Source organism: Spinacia oleracea, chromosome 1 (assembly GCF_020520425.1).
Source record: "Spinacia oleracea cultivar Varoflay chromosome 1, BTI_SOV_V1, whole genome shotgun sequence".
Lineage (NCBI taxonomy): Eukaryota > Viridiplantae > Streptophyta > Magnoliopsida > Caryophyllales > Amaranthaceae > Spinacia > Spinacia oleracea.
Genome location: NC_079487.1, coordinates 79,125,179 through 79,152,786, shown reverse-complemented (window position 1 = coordinate 79,152,786; position 27,608 = coordinate 79,125,179). Strand labels below are relative to the sequence as shown.

The 27,608-nt window shown below is 37.6% G+C and overlaps 1 protein-coding gene across 1 annotated transcript; it reads left to right on the top strand.

Annotated features, from left to right (window-relative positions):
* The first annotated feature begins 1,291 nt into the window (after positions 1–1,291).
* LOC110777679 (uncharacterized) lies at positions 1,292–3,607 on the top strand. The gene is made up of 4 exons (XM_021982270.2): positions 1,292–1,450; positions 2,077–2,534; positions 2,948–3,053; positions 3,173–3,607. The coding sequence occupies exons 2-3, from the start codon at positions 2,098–2,100 to the stop codon at positions 3,036–3,038; spliced, it is 528 nt and encodes a 175-aa protein (XP_021837962.1). The 5' UTR covers positions 1,292–1,450; positions 2,077–2,097; the 3' UTR covers positions 3,039–3,053; positions 3,173–3,607.
* Positions 3,608–27,608: the final 24,001 nt, after the last annotated feature.

The window sequence follows — 27,608 nt, the reverse complement described above, 5'->3', positions numbered from 1 at the left end:
CAGAATTCAAAAATCATTTCTCATCTTTGGAATCTAATCATAGCCATATACGTATTTAGTGATATTCCCTACCTCTTTAATTACGTACTGGGTGTAATTGATCGATATGGTTTTACTTATGCCAATCTCAAAGTTAAGGGTTCAGTCTTTATTTGTTGTGCGGTTAAATTATAGACTTTATTTTCCTAGTACAGTCGTAAGGTAATTCCATTCACCAAGAAGTCGAAAGTAAGCTAGGATTTCATGAAATAAGGTAAATAATATTCATTCCGTCCCAGATTACTTATTACACTTTTCTTTTTTGTCTGCCACAGATTAGTTGTTACACTTCTAAATTAGGAAGGACCTCACAATTATTAGATTGTCTTTCTTTTTCCACTAAATTTTATTTTGTCCCTACGCCCTCTCTCATTCAATTAAAAAAAATACTCTATTAACTCTTATCAAATCTAACTTTTTCAATAAAATAACAATTGATAACCAAACAACCACTTATCACCTAAAATTTTGTGCAAAGATAAGTGTAACGAGTAATTTGGGACAGAGGGAGTAAAAGATTTATATAATTTTCACAATCACATTGTACTTTCTAAATCACAAGTCGGTTTAATTTCGATGTAAGTTTAAAATTAAGTAATACCTTATCTGTTCATAAATACTCGCAATGTTTGATATTTTTACACTATTCACATATTCTATTTTGACTATTGTTGGTGATTTATATGTCAAATAAAACAGTCATTTGAAATTTTGTTAGATTCGTCTCAATACGTATTTTCAAAATATCAACTTTTTATAATTTTTGTTTGGAGAGAATTTAATTGACGATCTAAATTATGCAATGACATGCGTGAAAATAACATACGTTTGGAGTATTTATGAACGGGCGAAGTATAACATAAAATATAAACCAAGTCTGAGTCAAAAAGTTATAAATAATTGGATATATTCCAATCTGTTCCTATATAATAGGACTGGTAAGAATAAGGAGCCTATTGAACCAGCACACGTAACACAGGTTAACCAGTTTAGTTATACAGATCATTACTTAAATCATTTAACAAGTGTTTTCGCAGTAGACGAGGCTCGACCCTGTAACCCTCCAACTTACGTTGGTTAATATGACCGCTAATACGGCCGTAATAATAATAACATTACTATGTACTCCGTATAGTATTTTGGAACTAATTTTAATGTGATGTTTTCCAATATTCAAGAAGCCAGCTCATCAAAGATATGAAAAGGAACATTCTTCGTTTCTCTCTCTTACACTCCCTCTATTCAACTGAGCTGCCTCAAATCTTTTCGAGAATCGAGGCATTTCTGCATGTTATAAAAACCATGCTTACCCATTCACAAACACCAACCCATCCGTTTTCCTCTCTTTTAAACCCTAATTTTGCGTTCTCTTTCCCAAACGCACAACTTCTTCTTCTACCATATCTTCAAGGTAATCTTTCTCCTCTTTTTTTCTTATAATTTCCCTCCATTTTTTTTCTTAATTAATTGAAGTTATGTACTACATAAGCTATAGAGGATGCAAGAAATATAACATTTTTTGTGCACTTTTTTATTATTTTATATTTAAAGGGGGAAAATAATGCAAGTTGGTTGTTTTATTGCTCCTAAATTTGTCATTTTCTAAAAATTTAATGAAATGTATTATCCTTAAAACAAGGGGTTCTGGTCATTATATTATATTACAATAATTCTTCCATGGCGTGGTCTCTTTTAAGAGTGATAAGAGTGGATCTTACATAGTTTTCCACTAGAATTTATTTAGCAAAATTTAAAACACAAAAGAAAAAGCAAAAGGAAAAGAAAAAGAAAAAACAATGGGCAAATATCTTTTGTACGATTACCGTTTTGGTTTGCTTGTCTTGTCTTAGCATTTCCTAACATTTTCCACTATCAATAACAATTAAATAACAAACACACCTAATAAATTTCTAGTCATTACGGAGTATTTAAAATCGAAACTTGTTTATGTCATTGTCTGTTTACTGTTTATTAGTTTATGGTGTTACTTAAAAGAGATTTTGACTAAATATATTGATTTGTTTATTTGTTGTATAGGGAAAGTGTAGGAGAAACAAAATGAACAGGCCAGGTGATTGGAACTGTAGGTCATGCAGCCACTTGAACTTCCAGAGGAGGGACTCGTGCCAGCGCTGTGGGGACCAACGTCCTGATGGCCGAGGAAGCGGTGGCGGCAACGGTGACTTCGGAAGCTTTGGAGGGAGGTCAGGTGGGCCCTCCTTTGCTGGGGGATTTGCGGGTCCTGATGTTAGGCCTGGTGATTGGTATTGTAGCATTGGCAACTGTGGGGCCCACAACTTTGCTAGTAGGTCTAGCTGCTTCAAGTGTGGAGCTTACAAGGAGGAAGCTGCCTCCGCTGATATGGGCCGCTCACGTGGATTCTCCTTCGGTACCGGACTTGGCGGTGCCGGACTTGCCGTTGGTGGTCTTGGCGGTGGTGTACCTGGTGCTAGCGGCCGCTCTGGCTGGAAATCCGGTGACTGGATTTGCACTAGGTAACTATTCTCCTACTATTTTATACAAACATTTTTACCTTTTTATTTTAATGGAAAAGAATTATACTTGTGTACAGTGTACATTATACGTATACCACTACATTTTTGTATTATGTTGTCTACATTTTCTATAGATAAAGAAAAATTACATTTTGGAACTGATACATGTAAGAAAGGTGAACCTTGCGAAAAGTTGCTAGCTATTTTACTGGTCGATGTATGAGTTACATTAGAATTATGCATTATAATCATAATAACATTATCATGGTACGGAGTACATACATTATCAAAACATACTCTGCATTGTACAATACTATGAGAATTGCATGCTAATTCATTAATTATTATATCCGGCCAAGAAATGGTAAACCATGCTAAACAAAAACGTTACGTTGTTATTAATTACTACGTAGGTCGGGTTGCAACGAGCACAACTTCGCTAGCAGGACCGAGTGCTTCAGATGCAGGGAACCAAGGGACTCTGGAAGTAACTCTGCATACTAAACGCACCATTTCACGGTATGTCCTCAATTAGCGTCAAATTAAGTTACTCCGGCCCTTCGTCCGAAAATAATGTTTTCTAATCGACACGTGTACTCATAACCTAACTTCTTTTTTTGTTTTGGTTTGGCGTACAGTTAATGCATGCTACGGAAGTACGTGCGAGGACGAAGCTAAACGAAGAATATCAAGTTACTACATAAGAGGGCCGAAATTAATCTACTTCGAAATTTTAAATTTCCCTCTAAATTTTCCCTATTTAAATTTAATTTTTAGGTTAAAAATCGAGATAATTCATGCTAAAATTAGAAGTTTTAGACTTGATGAGCTTAATTATTAATTTTGTTACATTTTGACGAGTTTAGTATGATAATCTATTTAGTTAGCTAGTTATTTTGATGGTCTAAGCTCATCTCACTTAAATTTGTCCCTTTTATTTATCTTTTCCCTTTTTCCGATTTTTATTTTATTTTTGTTTTTAATTCGGCGAGAGAGCCAATCTCCCACCCATTATCTCTTTATGTAGTAGTTGATGTTCTACGATGCAATGAAAGTTGGAATATTTTTAGTAATATTTGGTTATCATATTTCTTTTAATAATTTTGGTAATATTAAGTTAGCATCAACTCGAAAGATAATAATCCTCAATTCTGAAGAATAATTCTTTTGCTTTTGCTTTATGGAATTGAAGTAAGCTTTGAATCATGACTTTAACAATCAACCCTGAACATCTCTGCAAAGCTGTTTAAAGGATTAAAGCACATCGTCACATTTTATTTATGGACCACAATTGCGTCTTTTACTTCATGCAATGCATATTTTCATGCGATTATTTATTATTTTATTTCAATCTACAACAACAAGATGATTTCAATCGCAACCAATGCAAAATACGAAATACGGAGTACGTAGTAAGAAGAAGGGTCTATCTTGTTGTACGTTTATAACGTACTCCATGACTTGTAAGGAGAAGGGTCTATCTTCTTGTACGTACTCCGTGACTCTTAATTAAGGAGAAGGGTCTATCATGTCAGAACTTTGCCTCTATCAAATCAATCCGAGTTAATTAGCAAGAAAGATTCATTATTGCGAACAATATATACCGCCTCTGTTTTATAATGATATTTACAGTTATTATTTGCATAAATATTAAGATCAAGGTTGAAAAGTTAGTTAAATATAATAAAATATTGATAAAGTAAAATAAATGTGCAAAACGTTGGTGGGTGTAAGAAAAAAAAATGAATAAAGTAAGAGAAAATGAATGAAAATTATAAATATTGTGTGTAATAAGGATAAAGTATTAAATTTTCATGTCAAAAAATATACTCCCTCCGTCCAAAATTAATTGTTACACTTTTATTTTTCGTCCGTCCCAAATTAGTTGTTACACTTCTAAATTAGAAATGACCCCACAATTATTATATTGTCTTTATTTTTCCACTAATTTTTTTTGCCCCCATACCCTCTCCCATTCAATTAAAAAAAATACTCCACTAACTCCTATCACATCTTATTTTTCAATAAAATAACAATTGATAACCAAACCACCACTTATTACCTAAAACTTTGTGCACAGATAAGTGTAACAACTAATCTGAGATGGAGGGAGTAATAAAACAAAGTGTAAATAACATTAGAAACAGACTAAAATGGAAAATGTAAAGATCATTTTGAAACGGAGGTAGTACTTCGTATGAATTAGAGTATGTTTTTTTCACCTTAAAAAAAGAATTCGTATATAATAAATTCAGGCAAGTGAGATAAGTTGTACTCCCTCTGTATTTATTTAAGAGATACACTTGCCTTTTCCGGCCGTATTTATTTAAGAGATACACTTGCCATTTTTAGCAACTTATCAACCCCACCAATCCACCATCTAATTAAATAATATATCTACACTCCACCCCACCCCCACTCCCGAAAATGACATGGTCCCCACTTGTTTTTCTTATTAAAATATCTACTCAACCCCACTTGTTTTATTACTTTATTTCATTCAATTCTTTTTCTTAATACCCGTGCCCGGTCAAGTGTATATATTAAATAAATACGGAGGGAATAATAATTAAGTTCTATCAGCTTCAATCAAATCTTATAAGTTTAATTACTCTCTGGAAATTAGTTCCAATCAAATTTATTATCGTAAATAATCAGGTCCAATAAATTTAAATATATTTAAATAAGTTCAATTTAGATAACTTCGAGTGTTATACGGTAAATCAAATAATATACCTCCAAAGTAACATGTGACCCCTCTAATGATATACTCGCCCCAGTTTGACCGACATAAAATTTTAGGTAATTTAATTGACTTATTAATTTAATAGTTGATAGTGGAGTATTTTTTTAATATAGTTATTGGAAAAAGTGTCAAACAAAGGTGTGGGGTGAGAGTGGGTTGACTTTTTTTAATGTTTTTTAAGGAAGTAAGAATATATGTGGGCCATAATTAAGTGAGAAAAATGATATAATATTTATAACGGTAACTTTTGTGTAAGATCGCCTTACCGGAAAGACCACTTTGATTATTTAACTAATTGGTTTCATTTCTTAACTAATTAGTTTTTATTTTTTTTGGTGCGAATGAGCCACAAGGGCGGGGATGAGAATCGATCCCAGGATCACCTGGAACCGGGATGGAAGCTCTAACCAACTGAGCTATCCATCACTCTCTTAACTAATTAGTTATAGTTCTTAACTTATTAGTTTCATTATATTGTTTAACTAATTGATTTTAGTGCTTAACTAATTGATTTTATTCTTTAACTTATATGACACCAATGTGGTATTTTGTGTAAGATCACCTTACATAAAAGTTTGTATATTTATAAAACATGACGAATATTAAGGGACGATTTTATAAAGAAAGCGGGGGCGAGTTTAAGAGACTGGAGGGAGTACCCATTGTAAAATTGAAAGGGAGATAAAATAAGAATCCATTTCCAAAGCAAATGGTCAGAAATAGCATGAGTCAGAGCCAATATAGTTCATATATAAATATATACATACTTTTAATAATGAGGCTAATAATACTTTAGTAAGGTGCCTTTATTCTGTCCTAAAAGATCTCACTTGGGCCGAAACAGGATAAGTATATCTGTAATATTGCATGAACAATGATTGACAAAAACATTAGTACTACGTACGTAACATCAATTGATTGTCACAACCCATTAAAACTTCTTTTCCTTCTTAAGATATTGCAACGCGACAACACACTTTCAACTATAGTTTAAATATTCAAATGTCAGCCTTGGCCCTTGAGTGTGTAAAATCAAATCTTGTTAACTACGTATACTTTGTACAAAATTAGGCTAAGGATAAGTTTGGCAATAGTCTTTGAGAAAAGTCTCAACTAAGGCTCGTGCATTAATTTATTATGCATCATACTCTAACGAGTCTAGACTCTAGACGTGAGATTTTTTTTCAAACCAAAAAATTTGAGGATCAATTGTTTTTTATCACCTGTAAAAATCAAAAAATTATTTTTTATCATCTAAAAAATTAAAACTTAATTTTTACCACCTAAAAGCGAAAAAATAGATGAAATTTTTATGTATGACTACCTAATTTAATTTTCCTCCAATTTTTTACACTAGTTGTGTGATTTTCTGACAAATATCAATTGAGTTGTGTATCTTTATCATTGATCTGAGAATAATATATACAGTACATAATCAGAGTTGTAAATCAAATCCAACTAAAACTCTATTTTACTACTACTGCTATTCCGTATCAACTAATACTACTGCCTATTTGTTTGTCTAGGATACAGATATATCCTAGTCTTTTACTTGCACTAGTATTCTTATATCTTAACATCCCCCCTCAAGTTGGAGCATGAAAATCTCGAATGCCCATCTTGCTAAGAAAAAACTCGAATTGTGCTTTTCCCAATGCTTTGGTGAAAATATCTGCTAATTGGACCTTCGTTGATACGTATGACGGGCTAATAATACCTTCTTTGATTGCATCTCGTATGAAGTGACAGTCTGCTTCAATATGCTTTGTTCGTTCATGAAAGACTGGGTTTTGTGCAATGTGAAGAGCAGACTGACTATCGCAAAACACACTAATACCCTTCTTATGTTCTACGCCCAAATCTTTAAGTACTTCAACCATTTCAACTCACACGTTAATGCTGCCATAGAACGATACTCTGCTTCGGCCGAGGAACGCGATACAGTGTGTTGTTTCTTAGTCTTCCAGGACACAGGAGAAAAACCTAGCAGAACAAACCATCCGGTTAAGGATCGACGGGTTAATGGGCAACTAGCCCAGTCCGAATCACACCATCCCTCTAGACACAATGCACTGTCAGAACGTAAAAGGATGCCTTGCCCTGGACACTTTTTCAAGTATCGTACAACCCGTAGTGCTGCTTCCCAATGCTCCTCTTTCGGTGCTTGCATAAACTGAGACAAAATGTTTACTGAATATGCCAAATCTGGCCTAGTGACTGCCAAGTAAATGAGACGTCCCACTAGGCGCCTGTATTTCTCTCCATCATCCATCTCCTTTCCTTCTGCTAGTGCTAATTTATGATTCTGCTCCATCAGAAAATCCGCAGGCTTAGCGCCTAATAGACCTGTTTCTGAAATAATATCGAGCGCATATTTTCTTTGACATACATAAAAACCACTCTTGCTACGTGCCACTTCCAGACCAAGAAAGTATTTTAGTTTACCCAAATCCTTCATTTTAAAGCACTGACTTAAATATGCTTTAAAGCTATTCAATGCAAAAACATTATTTCCTGCAATAATCATATCATCAACATAAACAAGGACACTCAATTGCAAATCTCCCTTCGACATAGTAAATAGTGAATAATCAGAGTAGGATTGCTTAAATCCATACTTTTTCAAAGCATTGGACAATTTTTCAAACCAACACCGTGGTGCCTGTTTTAAACCATATAATGATTTTTTCATCCTGCAAACCATGTCAGTGTTATTTTTATGAAAACCGGGTGGAATTTTCATATAAATTTCCTCTTCTAGATCACCGTGAAGGAACGCATTATGTACATCCATTTGATGCACCTCCCAGTTTTTCACTGCTGCAACAGCCAAGAAAGTCCGTACTGTTGACATTTTATCTACGGGGGCAAAAGTTTCATTGTAATCTGTACCTTCTAGTTGATGATTGCCTAAACAGACCAAACGCGCCTTATTTCGGATTAAATTTCCATCTTCATCCCTTTTCTCCGTATATACCCACTTGCTTCCAAGGGCTTTCTTTCCTGGAGGTAATTTTTCGAGCACCCAAGTCCCCTGTCCTTCAAGTGCTTCTATTTCTGCTCCCATCGCTTCTCTCCATGCATCATACTTCATTGCCTCTTTGAAAGATTTTGGAGCCTTTCCATCTGTAATTGCTGCAATAAAGTGTCAGTGTTTGGCAGAGAAACGTTCATAATTAACAAAATATGTTATAGGATAGGGAGTACCTGAGGCAGACGATGGCAAGGATGTATTTGGTGATGGACTTTTATTTATCCGTATAGTGTGTGTTACGCATCCTCGAAGTTTTGATGATGGAAACTTTTGTCGCTTTCCCCGTCCTAACTCATCATTATCACCTAAATCAACATTCATTACCCCTGACTGTCCTTCAGTAGTGCTGTCCAGATTCACAGAATCAAGAACTGCTGCTGCCTTCCTGTTATTCTGCGTGCACAGCCCAGCTGCAGGCTGCAGCGCCTCACTGGTCGCCTTGTGCAGCGCCTCATTGGGGCGCCTCGTCCAACGCCTCGCTGGTCGCATCATGCATCGCCTCGCGCATCCGAGGCTCCCTCATGGGCAGCGCCTCACTCACGAATTGCAGCGCCTCCTGCCCATTGTGCAGCGCCTCACTCTCCATATGCAGCGCCTCACTCTGTGTTGTAGTCATTGGGCCAGACGAGCCATGCTGTGCCTGCGATGAGATGCTCGCAGCTGGCCTTGTGGGCATGTCCTCTTGGCCACTGCCTAACAGCCCCAAATCACCATCATACTCGTGAATCATCATATTTTCCTTAGGCCATGAATGTTGTGTGACAGTCGGCGAGCTCTCGTTGTATGGAAATACTTTTTCATGAAAACGAACATCACGAGAAACAAAAAAATCCCGAGTTTCTAAGTCGAACAATTGCCACCCTTTCTTACCAAACGGATATCCTATAAGCATGCATTTTCGACCACGAGACTCAAATTTGTCTCCTTTACTCCGTTGATTGTGAGCATAGCAAAGACATCCAAAAACCCGAATTAATTCATATGACGGTACTTTCCTGAACAACATTTCATATGGATTTTTATTTTCAAGTAACGGAGTAGGTGTCCTATTAATTAAATAACATGCTGCCAACACACATTCTCCCCAGAACTTTTTCGGTAATTGTGCTTGAAAATGCAATGCACGTGCCACATTTAAGAGATGTTGATGTTTTCTTTCTACTCTACCATTCTGTTGAGGAGTACCAACACATGAGGATTCAAAGAAAATGCCATTTTTGAAGAAATAACCTTGCAGACAATTAAATTCCGTTCCATTATCACTACGTACAATTTTAATATCTTGGTTGAATTGTCGTCTACTTAATGCCACAAAATTCATAAACATAAGTTAAACCTCAGTTTTATAACGAAGTAAATAAATCCATAGTCCCCTAGAAAAATCGTCTACAATAGTTAAAAAATATCGAGCCCCACAAGATGAACGAGTCTTGTAAGGTCCCCATAAATCCAAATGTATTAATTCTAACATTCTACTGGCTTTATTCTCACTAATAGGAAAACTACTACGAGTATGCTTAGCACGAGGACATATATCGCATACTTTATTATTTTTTCTGACTGCACTACTAACAGGAGGAAGAAGATTCACTATTTTGTCCGACGGATGTCCCATTTGTTGATGCCACGGTTCCACCACACAATTTGTTTCAACTGCACACACTTTGACCAACGGAATTCCACGGAAAAAATAAAGTCCATCCTTACGTACACCCATGCCAATCATCGTCCTCGTCGACCGGTCCTGCATAACACATATTTTGTTAGTAAATTGAACAACACAGTTTGATTCGTCACTTAATTGCGTTACAGATATTAAATTGCAATTCAAACGAGGCACAAATAACACATTGTCCAACACCAATCCGCCTTCTAAATTTACCGAACCACTTTGATTTGTATACGCGGTCTGTCCATCTGGGAGTCCGACAGGACAGTCCGGAATTGTCTGAATGTTCATCAATAACGAAAGGTCGGATGTGCAGTTATTTGACGCTCCTGTATCAACGATCCACATTAAATTATCTTTATTCTTACCCTGCAAGTTGGATTTAGCCTTGGATGTTAGTAAGTCTAGAATCTGCTGGGCTTGATTTGCTGAAATTCCTGCTAGCCCATCCACAAGCCCAGTGCTATTATTTTTGGTAGAGGCCTGTGTGTTTTGAGTTTGCACTTTATTAGCCCTAACAACATTGTTACTGCTTCTTGTTGTACCTGCGTTCGTTCCTCCTCCATTGTTGTTACCTCCGGCACTAACTGAACGACTACCACCTATTCTGCCGCCCCTGTTACCGAACCTGGTGGAGCCTCGTCATCCCCTTCGATCACCCGACCACCATTCCGGATATCCAATCAATTGAAAACATCCATCCTCGTCATGCCCACCTTTGTTACAATGATTACAATACTTGTCGTTGTTATCATCACGAGTCTTGGAACGAGCATCGACTTTGAATGCCACCACTGTTTCACGGTGGTCCTTAGAGCTAGCAAAAATTGACCCAACCCACCAACCCAACCCGAACCCAACCCAATAATAAAGGGTTGGGTCAAGATTTTCAACCCGTTTAATTAAATGGGTCAACCCAACCCAACCCGTTTAATTAAATGGGTTGGGTCAGGTTGAAATGTTCAACCCGGAAACAACCCGCCTAACCCGTTTAAGTTCAAGCAAGTATGTAATATACATCTGTAGAATTTATTTAAAACATTTTATTTCTCATTTTTCCTTCAAAAATGAATAATTATTTGACATTTTGATACATGTCAAATACATATTGAAGTATTACTTTTTTCTATGAGATATGCCACAAAAATATCACCTCGCGATTCTATAGTTAAGTCAATTTACACTTAAAAGTGAAAAAAAAAAAATTAAACGGGTCAACTTCAGGTCAACCCATTTATAATTGGGTTGGGTTGGGTTGAAAATTTCAACCTGTTTAATTAAACAGGCCGGGTTGGGTTGGGAAAATCTTAACCCGTTTATAAATGGGTCGACCTGATTTCGACACAACCCAACCCATTGCCAGCTCTTACTGGTCCTGACGTTGCTCTTCACGAAGGTCTTCAGTATTGCAGACATTCAGGTAAGCATCTTCCACACTAGGCAGAGGAGATCGGGCGAGTAATTGGGCTCTAATGGCCTCGTACGGAGTATCCAGGCCGATTAAGAAATAATGGAGGTAATCTTTAGCCCGTATATGAGAAATTTGACCGGCGATATCACATTTGCACTCCCCACAGGAGCACATAGGCACCCGAGCATAGGCAATGTAATCCTTCCATAATGTGGAGAGACGACCATAGTGTGTTGCTACAGGTTCATTGGCTTGCTGTTTACAATTGCCTAGCTTTTTCTTTAATTGACATATACGAGTACCATTTACCACACAAAATCGAGTTTTCAGATAGAGCCACATGACTCTGGCATCATCAAAATCTCCAACAGTACTTCGCAGAGAGTCCTCTAGTGTATGTGAAATCCAAGAGACGAGCATCGAGTGTACCGCGATCCAATCTGCGAGGCGATCAGGGTCCGTAGGTTCTTTGATTTTACCTTCTACGAAACCGAATTTCCGCTTTGATATGAGGGCTCTGTTAGGTTATGATACATATGACATTACATAGATCATGCGGAAACAACCATTAACCCAGGACAACATATTATTTACACATAATCATATAGCATAATTTAGATGCATACTCTTTGTTGCGTGCCCTCCCTAGCTGCGCCCGAACCGAACAAGAACAAGTCTTTAGGACTCCAAGTGTCGTCCCTCCGTAGATAGTCCACAGCACGTCCGGATCCGCCTTAAGATTGACCAACTAGAATCGCCCTTAAGGTACTAGAAAATTTCGGCACTTTTGAGCAAGATGTGTGTTTTTAATTTTCTCTCAAAAAACTCACTTTTGAATACTTTGAAACTTGTATATAAATTATGACCCCTAGGCCTTTATTTATAGAGTTATGGAAAAGGAATCGTAATCCTAGTAGGATGCGAATTAATTGGAATTAGAATCCTACATGAATTCTATTTAATTAATTCATCCAATTAGGAATAGAAATTTAATCATACACTGACTCTTGTAGATTCAGGAATCACGCATGAGCACAAACTCACACACACACGGCAGCCACAAGGGCTGCCCATGCGCGTGCGTGCAGCAGCCCGCGCAGCACGGCCCACGCAGCCGTGGCCCCTTGGCGCGCGCTGGGCCTGCCTTGCGGTAGGCCTGGGCGCTGCCTTGGCTGGGCTTGTGGCGCGCATGCTTGCTGGGCGATGGCCCCGGCTTCGTGCTGGGCCTTCGTCCGGCAAGCCTCGTCCGATGCTAATTCGTACGATACGCTTCCGATTAAATTTCCATTTCCGGAATCTATTTCCGATACGAACAATATTTAATATTTCCGATTCCGGAATTAATTTCCGTTTCGAACAAATATTTAATATTTCCGTTTCCGGAATTATTTTCCGATTCCGGCAATATTTCCGATTCTGACAATATTTCCGTTTCCGGTAATATTTCTGATTCTGGTAATATTTCCATTTCCAATAATATTTTCCGATCCGTACCATGTTTCCGTTTCCGGCAACATCTACGACTTGGATAATATTCATATTTCCGATACGATCCATATTTCCGTTTCCGGTAATATCATCGTTTCCGGAGTATTCATTTCTTGCCTGTGACGATCTTAGCTCCCACTGAAACCAAGATCCGTCGGTTCCGAATATTCATAGATGGAGTATTTAATGCCATTAAATACTTGATCCGTTTACGTACTATTTGTGTGACCCTACGGGTTCAGTCAAGAGTAAGCTGTGGATTAATATCATTAATTCCACTTGAACTGAAGCGGCCTCTAGCTAGGCATTCAGCTCACTTGATCTCACTGAATTATTAACTTGTTAATTAATACTGAACCGCATTTATTAGACTTAACATAGAATGCATACTTGGACCAAGGGCATTATTTCCTTCAGTCTCCCACTTGTCCTTAGGGACAAGTGTGCATTTCCTAATTCCTTTGTCGCTCGATGCTTGCTCTTGAACATAAGGTAAGAGTTGTCATCCTTATTATGTCCAGAGGTGTTCCTCGGTTTCAGAGTTCAACTGATCAAATAAACAGATAATCATAGCCTATGATTCATCCGAGCACGGCCATGCATTTCACAGTTTCTAGCTCTCCGAGTGGCCTTGTACAACTTTTAAGCATCTCATCCCGATTTATGGGAGGACAATCCCAATCTTGCGATCTTGAGATTAGACTTCGTTTGATAGGTGATTACCTGAGCGTTGCCTTTATAGCCTCCTTTTACGGTGCGACGGTTGGTCAACGTCAAAGCAACCAGTTCTCAAACAAGTAATCTCAAATCACTCAGGTATTGAGGATTTAGTGTCTAATAATTTAATGAAATTTACTTATGACAGACTTTCATCTCTTACAGTAAAGTTTCATAGGTCTTGTCCGATACTAGTCTTCCCAAAGTAAGTATCTATGCAAATGATTATGACATTGCCATGTCCACATAGTTCAAGAAACAGAACTACTAGTCATCTTGCACTCTAATCGTCTAACGTTTTCTATGCGTCCAATTTTATAGAAAACTCCAATTAGGGACCATTTTCAACCTTTGACATTCAAGTTCACTTGATAGACATTTCTTAGTCACAGGACTGGTCCTGACAGTCTATCTTGAATATATCGTCAAGTTGAAGGGACTCATCATTTAATAAACCACAAATTAAATGGAAAAATGAATTTCTTTCATTTATTGTGAATGATTAACCAATAATGTTTTACAAAGATTTAAACTCTAAAACTTTAAAACATTAAACAGAGACATCAAAGCCATTCTCCAATATGCTTGATTCCCATAGCTGCAGTGTGCGAGTTGTGCTTCGCTTGCGGCAGAGGTTTAGTTAATGGATCTGATATGTTGTCATCAGTTCCAATTTTGCTTATCTCGACTTCTTTTCTTTCAACGAACTCTCGTAGAAGGTGAAATCTACGAAGTACATGCTTGACTCTCTGGTGGTGTCTAGGCTCTTTTGCCTGTGCAATAGCTCCGTTATTATCACAATACAGGGCTATTGGTCCTTTAATGGAGGGGACTACACCAAGTTCTCCTATGAACTTCCTTAGCCATATAGCTTCCTTTGCTGCTTCATGTGCAGCAATGTACTCCGCTTCAGTTGTAGAATCCGCAATGGTGCTTTGCTTAGCACTTTTCCAGCTTACTGCTCCTCCGTTGAGGCAGAAGACAAACCCAGACTGTGATCTGAAATCATCTTTGTCGGTTTGGAAACTTGCGTCCGTATAGCCTTTAACAATTAATTCATCATCTCCACCATAGACCAGGAAGTCATCTTTGCGCCTTTTCAGGTACTTCAGAATATTCTTGGCAGCAGTCCAATGCGCCTCTCCTGGGTCTGACTGGTATCTGCTCGTAGCACTGAGTGCGTACGCAACATCCGGGCGTGTACATATCATAGCATACATTATTGAACCAATCAATGATGCATATGGAATCCCATTCATTCGTCTACGCTCATCAAGTGTTTTTGGGCACTGAGTCTTGCTTAGAGTCATTCCATGAGACATGGGTAGGTAGCCTCGCTTGGAGTCCGCCATCTTGAACCTATCAAGCACCTTATTGATATAAGTGCTTTGACTAAGTCCAATCATCTTTTTAGATCTATCTCTGTAAATCTTGATGCCCAATATGTACTGTGCTTCTCCTAGATCCTTCATCGAAAAACATTTCCCAAGCCAAATTTTGACAGAGTTCAACATAGGAATGTCATTTCCGATAAGCAATATGTCGTCGACATATAATACTAGGAAAGCAATTTTGCTCCCACTGACCTTCTTGTATACACAAGATTCGTCTGCGTTCTTGATGAAACCAAAGTCACTGACTGCTTCATCAAAACGTATATTCCAGCTCCTGGATGCCTGCTTCAATCCGTAGATTGACTTCTTTAGCTTGCATACCTTTTTAGCATTCTTTGGATCCTCAAAACCTTCAGGCTGTGTCATAAACACAGTTTCTGTTAAAACGCCGTTTAAGAAAGCAGTTTTGACATCCATCTGCCATATTTCGTAATCGTAATATGCAGCGATTGCTAACATTATTCGAATAGACTTTAGCATTGCAACTGGTGAAAAGGTTTCATCGTAATCCACACCGTGGACTTGCCTGTAACCTTTTGCAACCAATCTAGCTTTGAAAACTTCAAGTTTCCCATCCTTGTCCTTTTTCAGTTTGAAAACCCATTTGCTTCCAATGGCTTGGTAGCCATCTGGCAAATCGACCAAATCCCATACTTGGTTTTCAGACATGGAGTCTAATTCAGATTGCATGGCTTCTTGCCATTGCTTGGAGCTAGGGCTCGTCATAGCTTGCTTGTAAGTCGCAGGTTCATCACTTTCAAGTAATAGAACGTCATAGCTCTCGTTCGTCAAAATACCTAAGTACCTTTCCGGTTGAGATCTATATCTTTGCGATCTACGCGGGGTAACATTTCTAGATTGACCATGATTCTCACCAGATTCTTCTAAAGATCTCTGAGTTTCATCCTGAATGTCATCTTGAGCATTCTCTAGAGTTTGTTGTTCGACTCGAATTTCTTCGAGGTCTACTTTTCTCCCACTTGTCATTTTGGAAATGTGATCCTTCTCCAAAAAGACACCATCTCGAGCAACAAACACTTTGTTCTCAGATGTATTGTAGAAGTAATACCCCTTTGTTTCCTTTGGATAGCCCACAAGGATACATTTGTAAGATTTTGGATGAAGTTTGTCTGAAATTAATCGTTTGACGTATACTTCACATCCCCAAATCTTAAGAAAAGACACATTTGGAGGCTTTCCAAACCATAATTCGTATGGAGTCTTTTCGACAGCTTTAGACGGAGCTCTATTTATAGTGAGTGCAGCTGTATTTAGTGCATGTCCCCAAAATTCTAATGGAAGTTCGGCCTGACCCATCATTGACCTGACCATGTCTAGCAAGGTTCTGTTCCTCCGTTCTGACACACCGTTCCATTGTGGTGTTCCAGGAGGAGTCAATTCTGATAGAATTCCACATTCTTTCAGATGGTCATCAAATTCATAGCTCAGATATTCACCGCCTCTATCAGACCGTAGTGCCTTAATCTTCTTGCCTAATTGATTCTCTACTTCACTCTGAAATTCCTTGAATTTGTCAAAGGATTCAGACTTATGCTTCATTAGGTAGACATAACCATACCTACTGAAGTCATCAGTGAAAGTGATAAAGTAGCTGAAACCACCTCTAGCATTTGTACTCATTGGTCCACATACATCTGTATGGATTAAACCCAATAGTTCATTTGCTCTTTCTCCAACTTTAGAGAAAGGTTGCTTTGTCATTTTGCCAAGTAAACATGATTCGCATTTACCATAATCCTCTAAGTCAAATGGTTCTAGAATTCCTTCTCTTTGAAGTCTTTCTAAGCGTTTCAAGTTTATATGGCCTAATCGACAATGCCACAGATAGGTGAGATCTGAATCATCCTTTTTGGCCTTTTTGGTATTTATGTTATATACTTGTTTGTCGTGATCTAATAAATAAAGTCCATTGACTAATCTAGCAGATCCATAAAACATCTCTTTAAAATAAAACGAACAACTATTGTCTTTTATTATAAATGAAAATCCCTTAGCATCTAAGCAAGAAACTGAAATGATGTTTTTAGTAAGACTTGGAACATGGAAACATTCTTCCAGTTCCAAAACTAGCCCGGAGGGCAACGACAAATAGTAAGTTCCTACAGCTAATGCAGCAATCCGTGCTCCATTTCCCACTCGTAGGTCGACTTCACCCTTGCTTAACTTTCTACTTCTTCTTAGTCCCTGTGGATTGGAACATAAGTGTGAGCCACAACCTGTATCTAATACCCAAGAAGTTGAATTAGCAAGTATACAGTCTATAACGAAAATACCTGAAGATGGAACGACTGTTCCGTTCTTCTGATCTTCCTTTAGCTTCAAGCAATCTCTCTTCCAATGCCCCTTCTTCTTGCAGTAGAAGCATTCGGATTCAGAAGTGGGTTGACTGACCTTCCTCTTTGCAGATTTGGCGCCAGTTTGCTTAGTTGGGCTGGCCTTGTTGCCACCTTTCTTAGCATTCCTCTTCTTTCCAGATTTCTTGAACTTGCCCCCACGCACCATAAGCACATCCTGCTTATCACTTTTGAGCGTCTTTTCAGCGGTTTTCAGCATACCGTGAAGCTCAGTGAGCGTTTTTTTCCAGACTATTCATACTGTAGTTCAGTTTGAACTGATCATACCCGCTATGAAGAGAATGGAGGATGGTGTCTATAGCCATTTCCTGAGAAAATTGCTGATCCAGCCGACTCATATTCTCAATGAGTCCAATCATTTTGAGAACATGTGGACTTACGGGCTCGCCTTTCTTAAGCTTGGTCTCAAGAATTTGCCTATGAGTCTCGAATCTTTCGACTCGAGCCAGATCTTGGAACATGTTCTTCAACTCACTGATGATTGTGAAAGCATCTGAGTTGATGAACGTTTTCTGCAGATCCGCACTCATGGTGGCGAGCATTAGACATTTCACATCCTTGTTGGCATCAATCCAACGATTGAGGGCAGCCTGAGTGACCCCGTCGCCAGGAGCTTCGGGCATCGCCTCATCCAGGACATACTCCTTTTCTTCCTGCATAAGAACTATTTGCAAGTTCCTTTGCCAGTCAAGGAAGTTTTTCCCGTTCAACTTCTCCTTTTCGAGAATTGATCGAATGTTGAATGAATTGTTGTTTGCCATATTAAAAACTACAATTGAAAAGAATAAACAAATAAATAACCATTCACAGTTTCTCTTAATAAACTTAAATTCTAGCATACATGCATAATTCAATGTTTATTAAGCATTTTATTCAAGTTATGTGTTCCGGCAGGTGTGAATAAAATGATTCCAAGATCCTAAAATCATTGAAGAACTAAGCACAGTTTGTCGACTTAATCCTAGAACATCTTAGGTAAGCAAAAGCCTTTTGCTAATAGTCTAGAAACTATTCTTGGTTGATAGGTACGTCTAAGAACTTATTAGGTAAACCTATCGAATTTGCCACGACATAAAAGGACTCCTTACTTATATCGTTGAGTTTCACCAAAACTAACATGTACTCACAATTATTTGTGTACCTTGCCCCTTTAGGACCAATAAGTAACACCTCGCTGAGCGAAAACTATTACTAGATTGATGTAAAGGATATCCAAGCAAGTGTATATTTTGGCATGGCACCTTTTAACTCAATTTTTAAGTTTGGAACTTAAGGCTCTTACTATGTTGGTTAGATTTTAAGTGAACTAAAATCCTTAATCATGCAACATAATCAAGCTTTTGATCTCATGCATTTTAAGACATATTTAAAGCAATAAATAACTTAAAACATGCATAAGATATTTGTGATCTAGTATGGCCCGACTTCATCTTGAAGCTTTGACTTCAAAGTCCGTCTTGAAAATCTCCGTGGGAGGCACCATTTTCTTCAAATAGGATAAGCTATAACTAATTACAACTATTTGATGGTTCGCAGACCATATTTGAATTGAAAAATAACTTTGGTACTTTAGACCAATTACATTCAAATTAATGGTACGCAGACCATATTTTCTATCCTATTTGGGCCATACTAGTCACTTCATAACCTGCAAAACAGTACATATACAATATATACCATTCACCCATTCATTATCATGAATGGCCCACATAGCTGGTTAGTAAAACACATTATGCATCACGTAAACATTTGCAGCAATTAATCAAGGGCACCAATAATCTACCAATTATTCAGTCCTTATTAATTCTAATCGAGTTGTTTTAACCTTAAGGATTTGTAGACCTAATCAAGAGTTTATGACTAAAAAGCGCTCCCACTCAAACCAATAAATTCATATGCTTTACTAATTTTAAACATAAAATTGTATTTCTAGTCTAACCGGAAACATACAAATTTAATTAAAATTTAAAGCTCATATAAATTTATAATTGAATCCAAAAATTTAATTTAATTTCAGTCGTATTTAAATTAATTCATGATTTTAATTTTAGTAAAATAATTAGAATAAATTCCATTTATTATAATTATAATATTCAAAATTAAAATCCAAGAAATTAATTCAAATTATTAATTTTAAAATTAATTAAAATTACGTGAACCGAAATTTTCAAATTAAACATTCAAAACGATCTAATCGTAACGCAAACACCCTACGCGTTGCACGCCTATGGGCCGCACGCACACAGCCATTGCTGGCCATGTGCGCGCAGCCCATGCGCTCGTCGCATAGCTGCTGCTGTCCTATCGCAAGCCTCCGCACAGCGCCCCATCGCACGCGAGCTATCGCTCGCAGTGCGCGCGCGCGAGATCGCTCGCTGGGCGCGCTGGCTCGCTCGCTGTGCGCGCGAGCCATCGCTCGCTGGGGCGCGACATCGCTCGCTGGGCGAGCGACATCGCGCGCTGCGCGCGCGAGCCATCGCTCGCTGGGGCGCGACATCGCTCGCTGGGCGAGCGACATCGCGCGCTGCGCGCGCGAGCAGTGCTGGGCGCAGCGCTCGTGGCACGCGAGCTTGCGCTCGCTGCGCGCGAGGCTGCGCGCACTTGTGCGAGGCAGCGCGCGTTGTGGCGCAGCTCGCTTGCTGCCCACACGCGACTGCCTTGGCTCGCCCTTCGCCCATGCCCATTCGTTCATTTCTCGTGGCACACGACACAAGGCAGGGCTGCTGCCTTGTGCTCGTGCACTACGCCCTTGCTCATTGCATTCGTGCCGCACGGGCGACGAGCTCCCTTGCTCGTCGTCGCATGCCCGCATTATACAACACCCCTTAAGGGTAACACGAAGCGTCCATTGCTTCGTGCGTGTAAGTTATTTGAACGAATCGCATAAAATTTAAAATTTATATTTAAAATTAATGACAAATTAATAAATATTATTAATTTCATAATTTTAGGGCGAAAAATCGAAAATTTATTATCCAATTGATTTCCGATTGATATGGATTCAAGTCTAGGTCATAAAAATTTAAAATTTATCGTAAATTTACAATTTTTATGGTGGTTTTTAATCATAGGTTTCTAATTAAATTACAATTAATTATGAAAATCAAATTAATTCTAAATTATTCTAATTTTCAACAAATTAATCATAATTACAAATTAGATTGCATAATTAACAAGACTAGGCATTCAAACTTGTTAAACATATGCAGTAGGTCAATCAAAAATTCAAGATTTATCAACAGGAATCGCAAATATTTAATTTAACATCTTAAATTTACGAAATTTTGCATTCGAAAAACTAAAACCTTCGAAAAGTCATAGTTAGGCTTCGAATTTGAGAATTCTGGGTTCGGCAGAAAAATATTATTTTTGTCAAAATTTTAGAATGCCTTTTACATGCGGAATTGACACAAAAATCACTCAATTCGGATGAGTAATGAAGAAACTGCCGAAAAACTGCGTACATATAATTAAATAAACGCAATTTGCAATTAATTAACAATTACGAAAATTAATCACCCCTTTTAATTCTTGCAAATTTGTAATATTTAACCATGTTCATGCAATTTAGATTATGAAAATAATAAGGGGCTCGTGATACCACTGTTAGGTTATGATACATATGACATTACATAGATCATGCGGAAACAACCATTAACCCAGGACAACATATTATTTACACATAATCATATAGCATAATTTAGATGCATACTCTTTGTTGCGTGCCCTCCCTAGCTGCGCCCGAACCGAACAAGAACAAGTCTTTAGGACTCCAAGTGTCGTCCCTCCGTAGATAGTCCACAGCACGTCCGGATCCGCCTTAAGATTGACCAACTAGAATCGCCCTTAAGGTACTAGAAAATTTCGGCACTTTTGAGCAAGATGTGTGTTTTTAATTTTCTCTCAAAAAACTCACTTTTGAATACTTTGAAACTTGTATATAAATTATGACCCCTAGGCCTTTATTTATAGAGTTATGGAAAAGGAATCGTAATCCTAGTAGGATGCGAATTAATTGGAATTAGAATCCTACATGAATTCTATTTAATTAATTCATCCAATTAGGAATAGAAATTTAATCATACACTGACTCTTGTAGATTCAGGAATCACGCATGAGCACAAACTCACACACACACGGCAGCCACAAGGGCTGCCCATGCGCGTGCGAGCAGCAGCCCGCGCAGCACGGCCCACGCAGCCGTGGCCCCTTGGCGCGCGCTGGGCCTGCCTTGCGGTAGGCCTGGGCGCTGCCTTGGCTGGGCTTGTGGCGCGCATGCTTGCTGGGCGATGGCCCCGGCTTCGTGCTGGGCCTTCGTCCGGCAAGCCTCGTCCGATGCTAATTCGTACGATACGCTTCCGATTAAATTTCCATTTCCGGAATCTATTTCCGATACGAACAATATTTAATATTTCCGATTCCGGAATTAATTTCCGTTTCGAACAAATATTTAATATTTCCGTTTCCGGAATTATTTTCCGATTCCGGCAATATTTCCGATTCTGACAATATTTCCGTTTCCGGTAATATTTCTGATTCTGGTAATATTTCCATTTCCAATAATATTTTCCGATCCGTACCATGTTTCCGTTTCCGGCAACATCTACGACTTGGATAATATTCATATTTCCGATACGATCCATATTTCCGTTTCCGGTAATATCATCGTTTCCGGAGTATTCATTTCTTGCCTGTGACGATCTTAGCTCCCACTGAAACCAAGATCCGTCGGTTCCGAATATTCATAGATGGAGTATTTAATGCCATTAAATACTTGATCCGTTTACGTACTATTTGTGTGACCCTACGGGTTCAGTCAAGAGTAAGCTGTGGATTAATATCATTAATTCCACTTGAACTGAAGCGGCCTCTAGCTAGGCATTCAGCTCACTTGATCTCACTGAATTATTAACTTGTTAATTAATACTGAACCGCATTTATTAGACTTAACATAGAATGCATACTTGGACCAAGGGCATTATTTCCTTCAGGCTCGACGAACGGAAGCATCCCACTCGTCATAATTCTTTGAACCACGCAGTTTAATTGGCGTGATAATGTTTCCGGGTGCGTCGCTTGAACCCAGATAGTATGCTTTCGAAAGCTCTCCTTCTGGTTTTGATTTCGGTTCCTCATCGTCGCTTGCCATATCTTACATATGTGTTTTAATTATGCGGAAAAAAAATCTGACCTTGCTCTTGATACCATGACAAATATCAATTGAGTTGTGTATCTTTATCATTGATCTGAGAATAATATATATAGTACATAATCAGAGTTGTAAATCAAATCCAACTAAAACTCTACTTTACTACTACTGCTATTCCGTATCAACTAATACTACTGCCTATTTGTTTGCCTAGGATACAGATATATCCTAGTCTTTTACTTGCACTAGTATTCTTATATCTTAACATTTTCTTAACTCTTTAACCTTTTCTCTTTACTTCCAATAAATTTTGTCAATTTTGTGAATTAATGGTGGTGAAAAATTATGTAAGTTCATGAAACATAAGGAAGTTTGTGAAGGAAAAAGAATAAAATACATGAAATCGTGGAAAATAAAACATATAAGAAGTATTACCATTATTGTGGCCCCCTACATAACATTTTCATATATTTTTCAGGTGGTAAAAAACAAGTTTTAATTTTTTTTTAAGGTGGTAAAATACAAGTTTTAGTTTTTTAGGTAGTAAAAAAATAATTTACCGAATTTTTTAGGCGCTAAAAATAATTTATCCTAAATTTAATGCCACTTCACTCTTTTATCCTGCTCTAATTAGTGTGTAACTTGGGCAATGTCCCATTTACTGTGTAAATTGTTAAAATTTTAGATTTTGCTTGCACTTAATATTTGACCAAAATACATGTAGTCCACAATGTAAAAAAAGAAATAGATCCATCCGGTTTGTAATTTAAAGCACACTATATCATTTACCATGGAAAATAATTTTTCAATTAGATTTTCTTACAATCAGATGCAGAACCACAATTATATATAGAGGGGCCAAAATTTAACATACAATTTTTATAACGATGCAAAAAAAAGATAAAAATAAATAAACCAAATATAAGAAAGGGAGGCAAGATTTGAACCTTATATATAGGTTGTGTCTCCAATAATGTTGAACTTTGAATGTAAAATATCCATTTGAGCTATATTAAACATGTGCTTTTACATTACATATTTAATTTTTAAAAATATCATGGGGAAGATCATGGCCCCCTTCAAGACTCAAGTGAAATTAATCCCATTGTTCCTTCTCAACATACTGTTGAGTCCACGACATGCATGTTAACATGCGGGTTGTGCACTAGGCAAAAATAATTTCTAATTCATTTCACCTTGACTCATTCTACATATGCGGTGGCTTATTTGAGCATACCCTTCATATGTAACTTAGTAAACATGACTCAAAAGTCTACCCCACACATGCGGTGGCTTACAAGAGCATACCCTCTATGCATGGTCACTAAAAATGGTGCAACTAGGCACAATATACTTGGCTCATAAAATGCTAGACATTATGTACAATAGCATAAATAATTCCTTGCATCCGAATAAAACCATACATGCATAACCATACTTGACCAACATGCTTATTATTTAAATTCAACAAACATAACCAACCATAACATGCTTGTTCACTTCAATTTGACAAACCTAAATAATACCCAAAACATGCTTGCTCACACAATTAAACATGAATCCATATCCAAGTAAACATGAATCACAACATAAAGTCACCACAAGAACTCACATGAAATTAAGGTGGTCACCCTAGACTTGTACGTACCTTGTACGTGAAATTAAGGTGGTCACCCTAGACTTGTACGTACCCTAGACTTGTATGTACGAGGGCCACTTTGTGATTCAATACACTAATTTAGAAATATCCTCCTATCATTAAAATAATGAAACTTAATTATTATCCATGTTCATTAAATTTCCAGCAACTTTATTTAGTTTTGAAACGCTTGAATTAATTAGAAATTAATCGTGAATCATTAAAATAATAATTCTAATTAATCGTTTAAAACCCTATCATGAAATTTAATTAATTTCATGCTTAAAACCATTAAAAATTGACACTTTAAGACTTTTAATGAATTTGAAAATTATAATCGATTACTTTAATTAAAATTATCATCTAACTATGTTAATCAATTAGTCATAAGGTTTAAACAAAAATTCTAACCCTAAATCACCAATAAAATCATTAATACCCATAAAAATTGAAGCTTTTCTTAATAAATCAAATCTAAAAATTAATGTGCTTCAAATAAAATATAGTCCTCAACATTCTAATCATCAAAATGCTCAACTTTAGTGTTCAAACCAATCCCAGCATAATAATCAATCAAAATCCAATATTAATCATAATTTAAAACATAATTTAAATTAGAGAAGATTAACAAGAAGAGGAATTATACCAAGACGATCTATAGCACGACATGATCACGAATGAGTGTGACCAGGCGCAAAAGAGAGACAAAGGAACTAAGTTGGTGCAGCACGACAAGCATAGCAACGTTGATGTTGATGTTGCTGCGAGCGGTGCGCGGGCAGGGCGCGAACAGGGGCACGCGAGGCAGGGGAAGGAAGCATCGAGCGTTGGGCGCTGGGCTCGCGTGAGTGTGCAGGTCGACGAGGAAGGAAGCACGCAGCAGCTGTGAGGGTGCGAGTGTTGCGCTGCTCGGGATGGGCGCACGAAGAGAAAAGAGAGGAAGGAAGGGAGTGTGCCGTGAGAGGAAGAAAGAGAGGAGAGAGATTGTGAGGGTTTGTAAAATAATTAAGTGGGGATTTGTGAGGTATCAAGGAGTATTTATGAGTTTCGTATCCATTGATGGACTAGGTTTTAGAATACTCCTTTCGGGCTTCATTTATTCAAGATCGAGCTTGCTTTAGTTTGTTTGAGCTAGAATTGGATAAGGTTATTGAATTATTCACTTGGGCTCTGTATAGAAATTGGATCAGGCTTTAGAATAATTCAATTCGTTTTACTTTAAAAACCCAAATAAATTCCCAACTTGAAAATTAAATTCGTTTCATAACTAAATAAAAAAAAAATACTTTTAATTAATTAAATACATTTAAATAACTTATTTAAATGCGACTTAAATTCGTAAAATAATAAAATGGATTTTTCATGAGATACCCCCGAGTTTTGACTTTATTCACCAAATACACTCGTAGTTTTAGTTATTCACCATATACCCCTGAGGTTATATAAATGTGCACAATATACCCTTACGGGCCATTTTCCGTCAACTCTGTTAACTTTGCCGTTAACTTTTTTTTTCCTTATTTTTTTCCCCTTTTTACCCTTTTTCTTCTCCCTCCTCCATAACATATTTTCTCAAACTCCACCTCCATGCCAGATCCTTCGCCTCCCAATTCTTCCATCCATTCAACCCATTTTTGCATCGTTTAATTTCTCAATCCTCCACCTACCAATGCTCATACAAGCAAGCAGAAGAAGATCAAATTGCAGAAAATCATATTGAGGGAGTTGATTATTCGATCTAATTCCAGACCCAATTCAATTTATTTATGTGGATAATGCTGCACCCACCCAAATATCGGTGCTAACAATAGAAGATAAATAAATCAAGACAAAGCTCGGTGCTCACCATTTTTTTGGTAGATGATACCTAGACATATTTTTTCAGGTGTTCAAGTTTTGTAGAGTTATTGAGGAATTCGATGGTGGGGGATACAATTTGAAGAACCGGTGGGGCAATTTTGGTTGGCGGTGGTCGGACAGTAGTTGGGTGGTGTTGGAGGTGCTCCCTTGGAAACCATGGAGAAAAGGGAAGAAATAAGTGGGAGAGATAAAATAAAAGAGGAAAATAAAATAAACCGCTCCCATGGCGATTTTCTGGATATTTTTGGTGAGTCTAACAATCACCATCGCTAAAGACCCAAACAATCACCACTAATGACGACCGACGCTCATTTATTGCACCACCGATGTCCGTGTCTGCAACCACCACCAGATTTGCTGCCGCCGCATCTGCACTTTCCACCTCTCGTCACTGCCACTACCAACCATCATGGTCCTTCTCCTTTTATGGAGGCGAAATCAAGATTATTAAGAATATTCCATTGTTGAAATGGAAGACGGGTTTGGGAAAGAGATGGAGAGGTGTGTAATTTTAGGGGCGACTTCAATTGATGAGAGTAATAGAGAGAAAAAGGGGCCTAGAATTGGGGAAGGTGGGAGTGAAAATGAAGTGCAGGTTTTCTCTAATGATGAGATTATATTGAGGATAATCTGGATAATTTCTTGCTTAATTGCTTCATCAGCTCGGCATAATCTAGTGAAGAAGATGGTGAATGAATGCCAAGTTAATAGCAGATTCGACATAATTAAACTGAAATGAGAGCAGGGGAATATGGTGAAAGAATCGGAAAACATAGGGGCATATAGTGAAAGAATCAGAAACCAGAGGGGTATATGGTGAAATAAATTTTATAAAATACAGAGGTATATGGTGAAATAAAGTTTCTAACGGTCACTTAACGACAGAGGTAAGTTATGCAAGAAATGAAGTCTCGGGGGTATATGGTGAATAACTGAAACTACGAGGGTATTTGGTGAATAAAGTCAAGCCTCGGGGGTATTTCATGCAAAAACCGATAATAAAAATGCTTTATAAATATAATAAAATATTTTTATGATTACTTAAAAATACAAGGTATTACAGTCTACTCTTCTTAAAAGTAGTTTCGTCCCGAAACTTGGGCACGATAACTAAAACTTGAAGCTCAAAACTTGAGACTTTATTGCTTATCTTGCAAAACTTTAAGTTGTTGCACTCTTTAAACGATTAAACATGATAAACTTTGAGTGCAATTTCAATAGAAAGCACTAAATTAAGCATAAAATAAGGAGAAAAGCGCAAAATTCTACCGCACTCTACCCCCTGAAAAGACACGAGTTACGACCCTGTAACTCAACTAACCTCGGGAAAAGGCTTGGGATATTTCTTTCTCATTTCGTCCTAGGCTTCCCATGTTGCTTCTTATGATTCTTGATTAGACCATAACACTTTAACAATGTTAACATCCTTGGTTCATGTACTACGCACTTTACTATCCAGGATTTTAACTGGTCTTTCCTCGAAAGATAAAATTTGGTCTAGTTCTATGGTTTCCGGTTGCAACACATGCGACTTAGCTGGAACATACTTTATCAATTGAGAGGTGTGAAACACATTATGCACTCTATGCAAG

Bases quoted from the DNA above. Each gene is read 5' to 3' on its own strand.
- LOC110777679 (XM_021982270.2), top strand. From the start codon at position 2,098: ATGAACAGGCCAGGTGATTGGAACTGTAGGTCATGCAGCCACTTGAAC. The intron at 2,535-2,947 runs GTAACTATTCTC...ATTACTACGTAG, and splicing joins GGTGACTGGATTTGCACTAG to GTCGGGTTGCAACGAGCACA.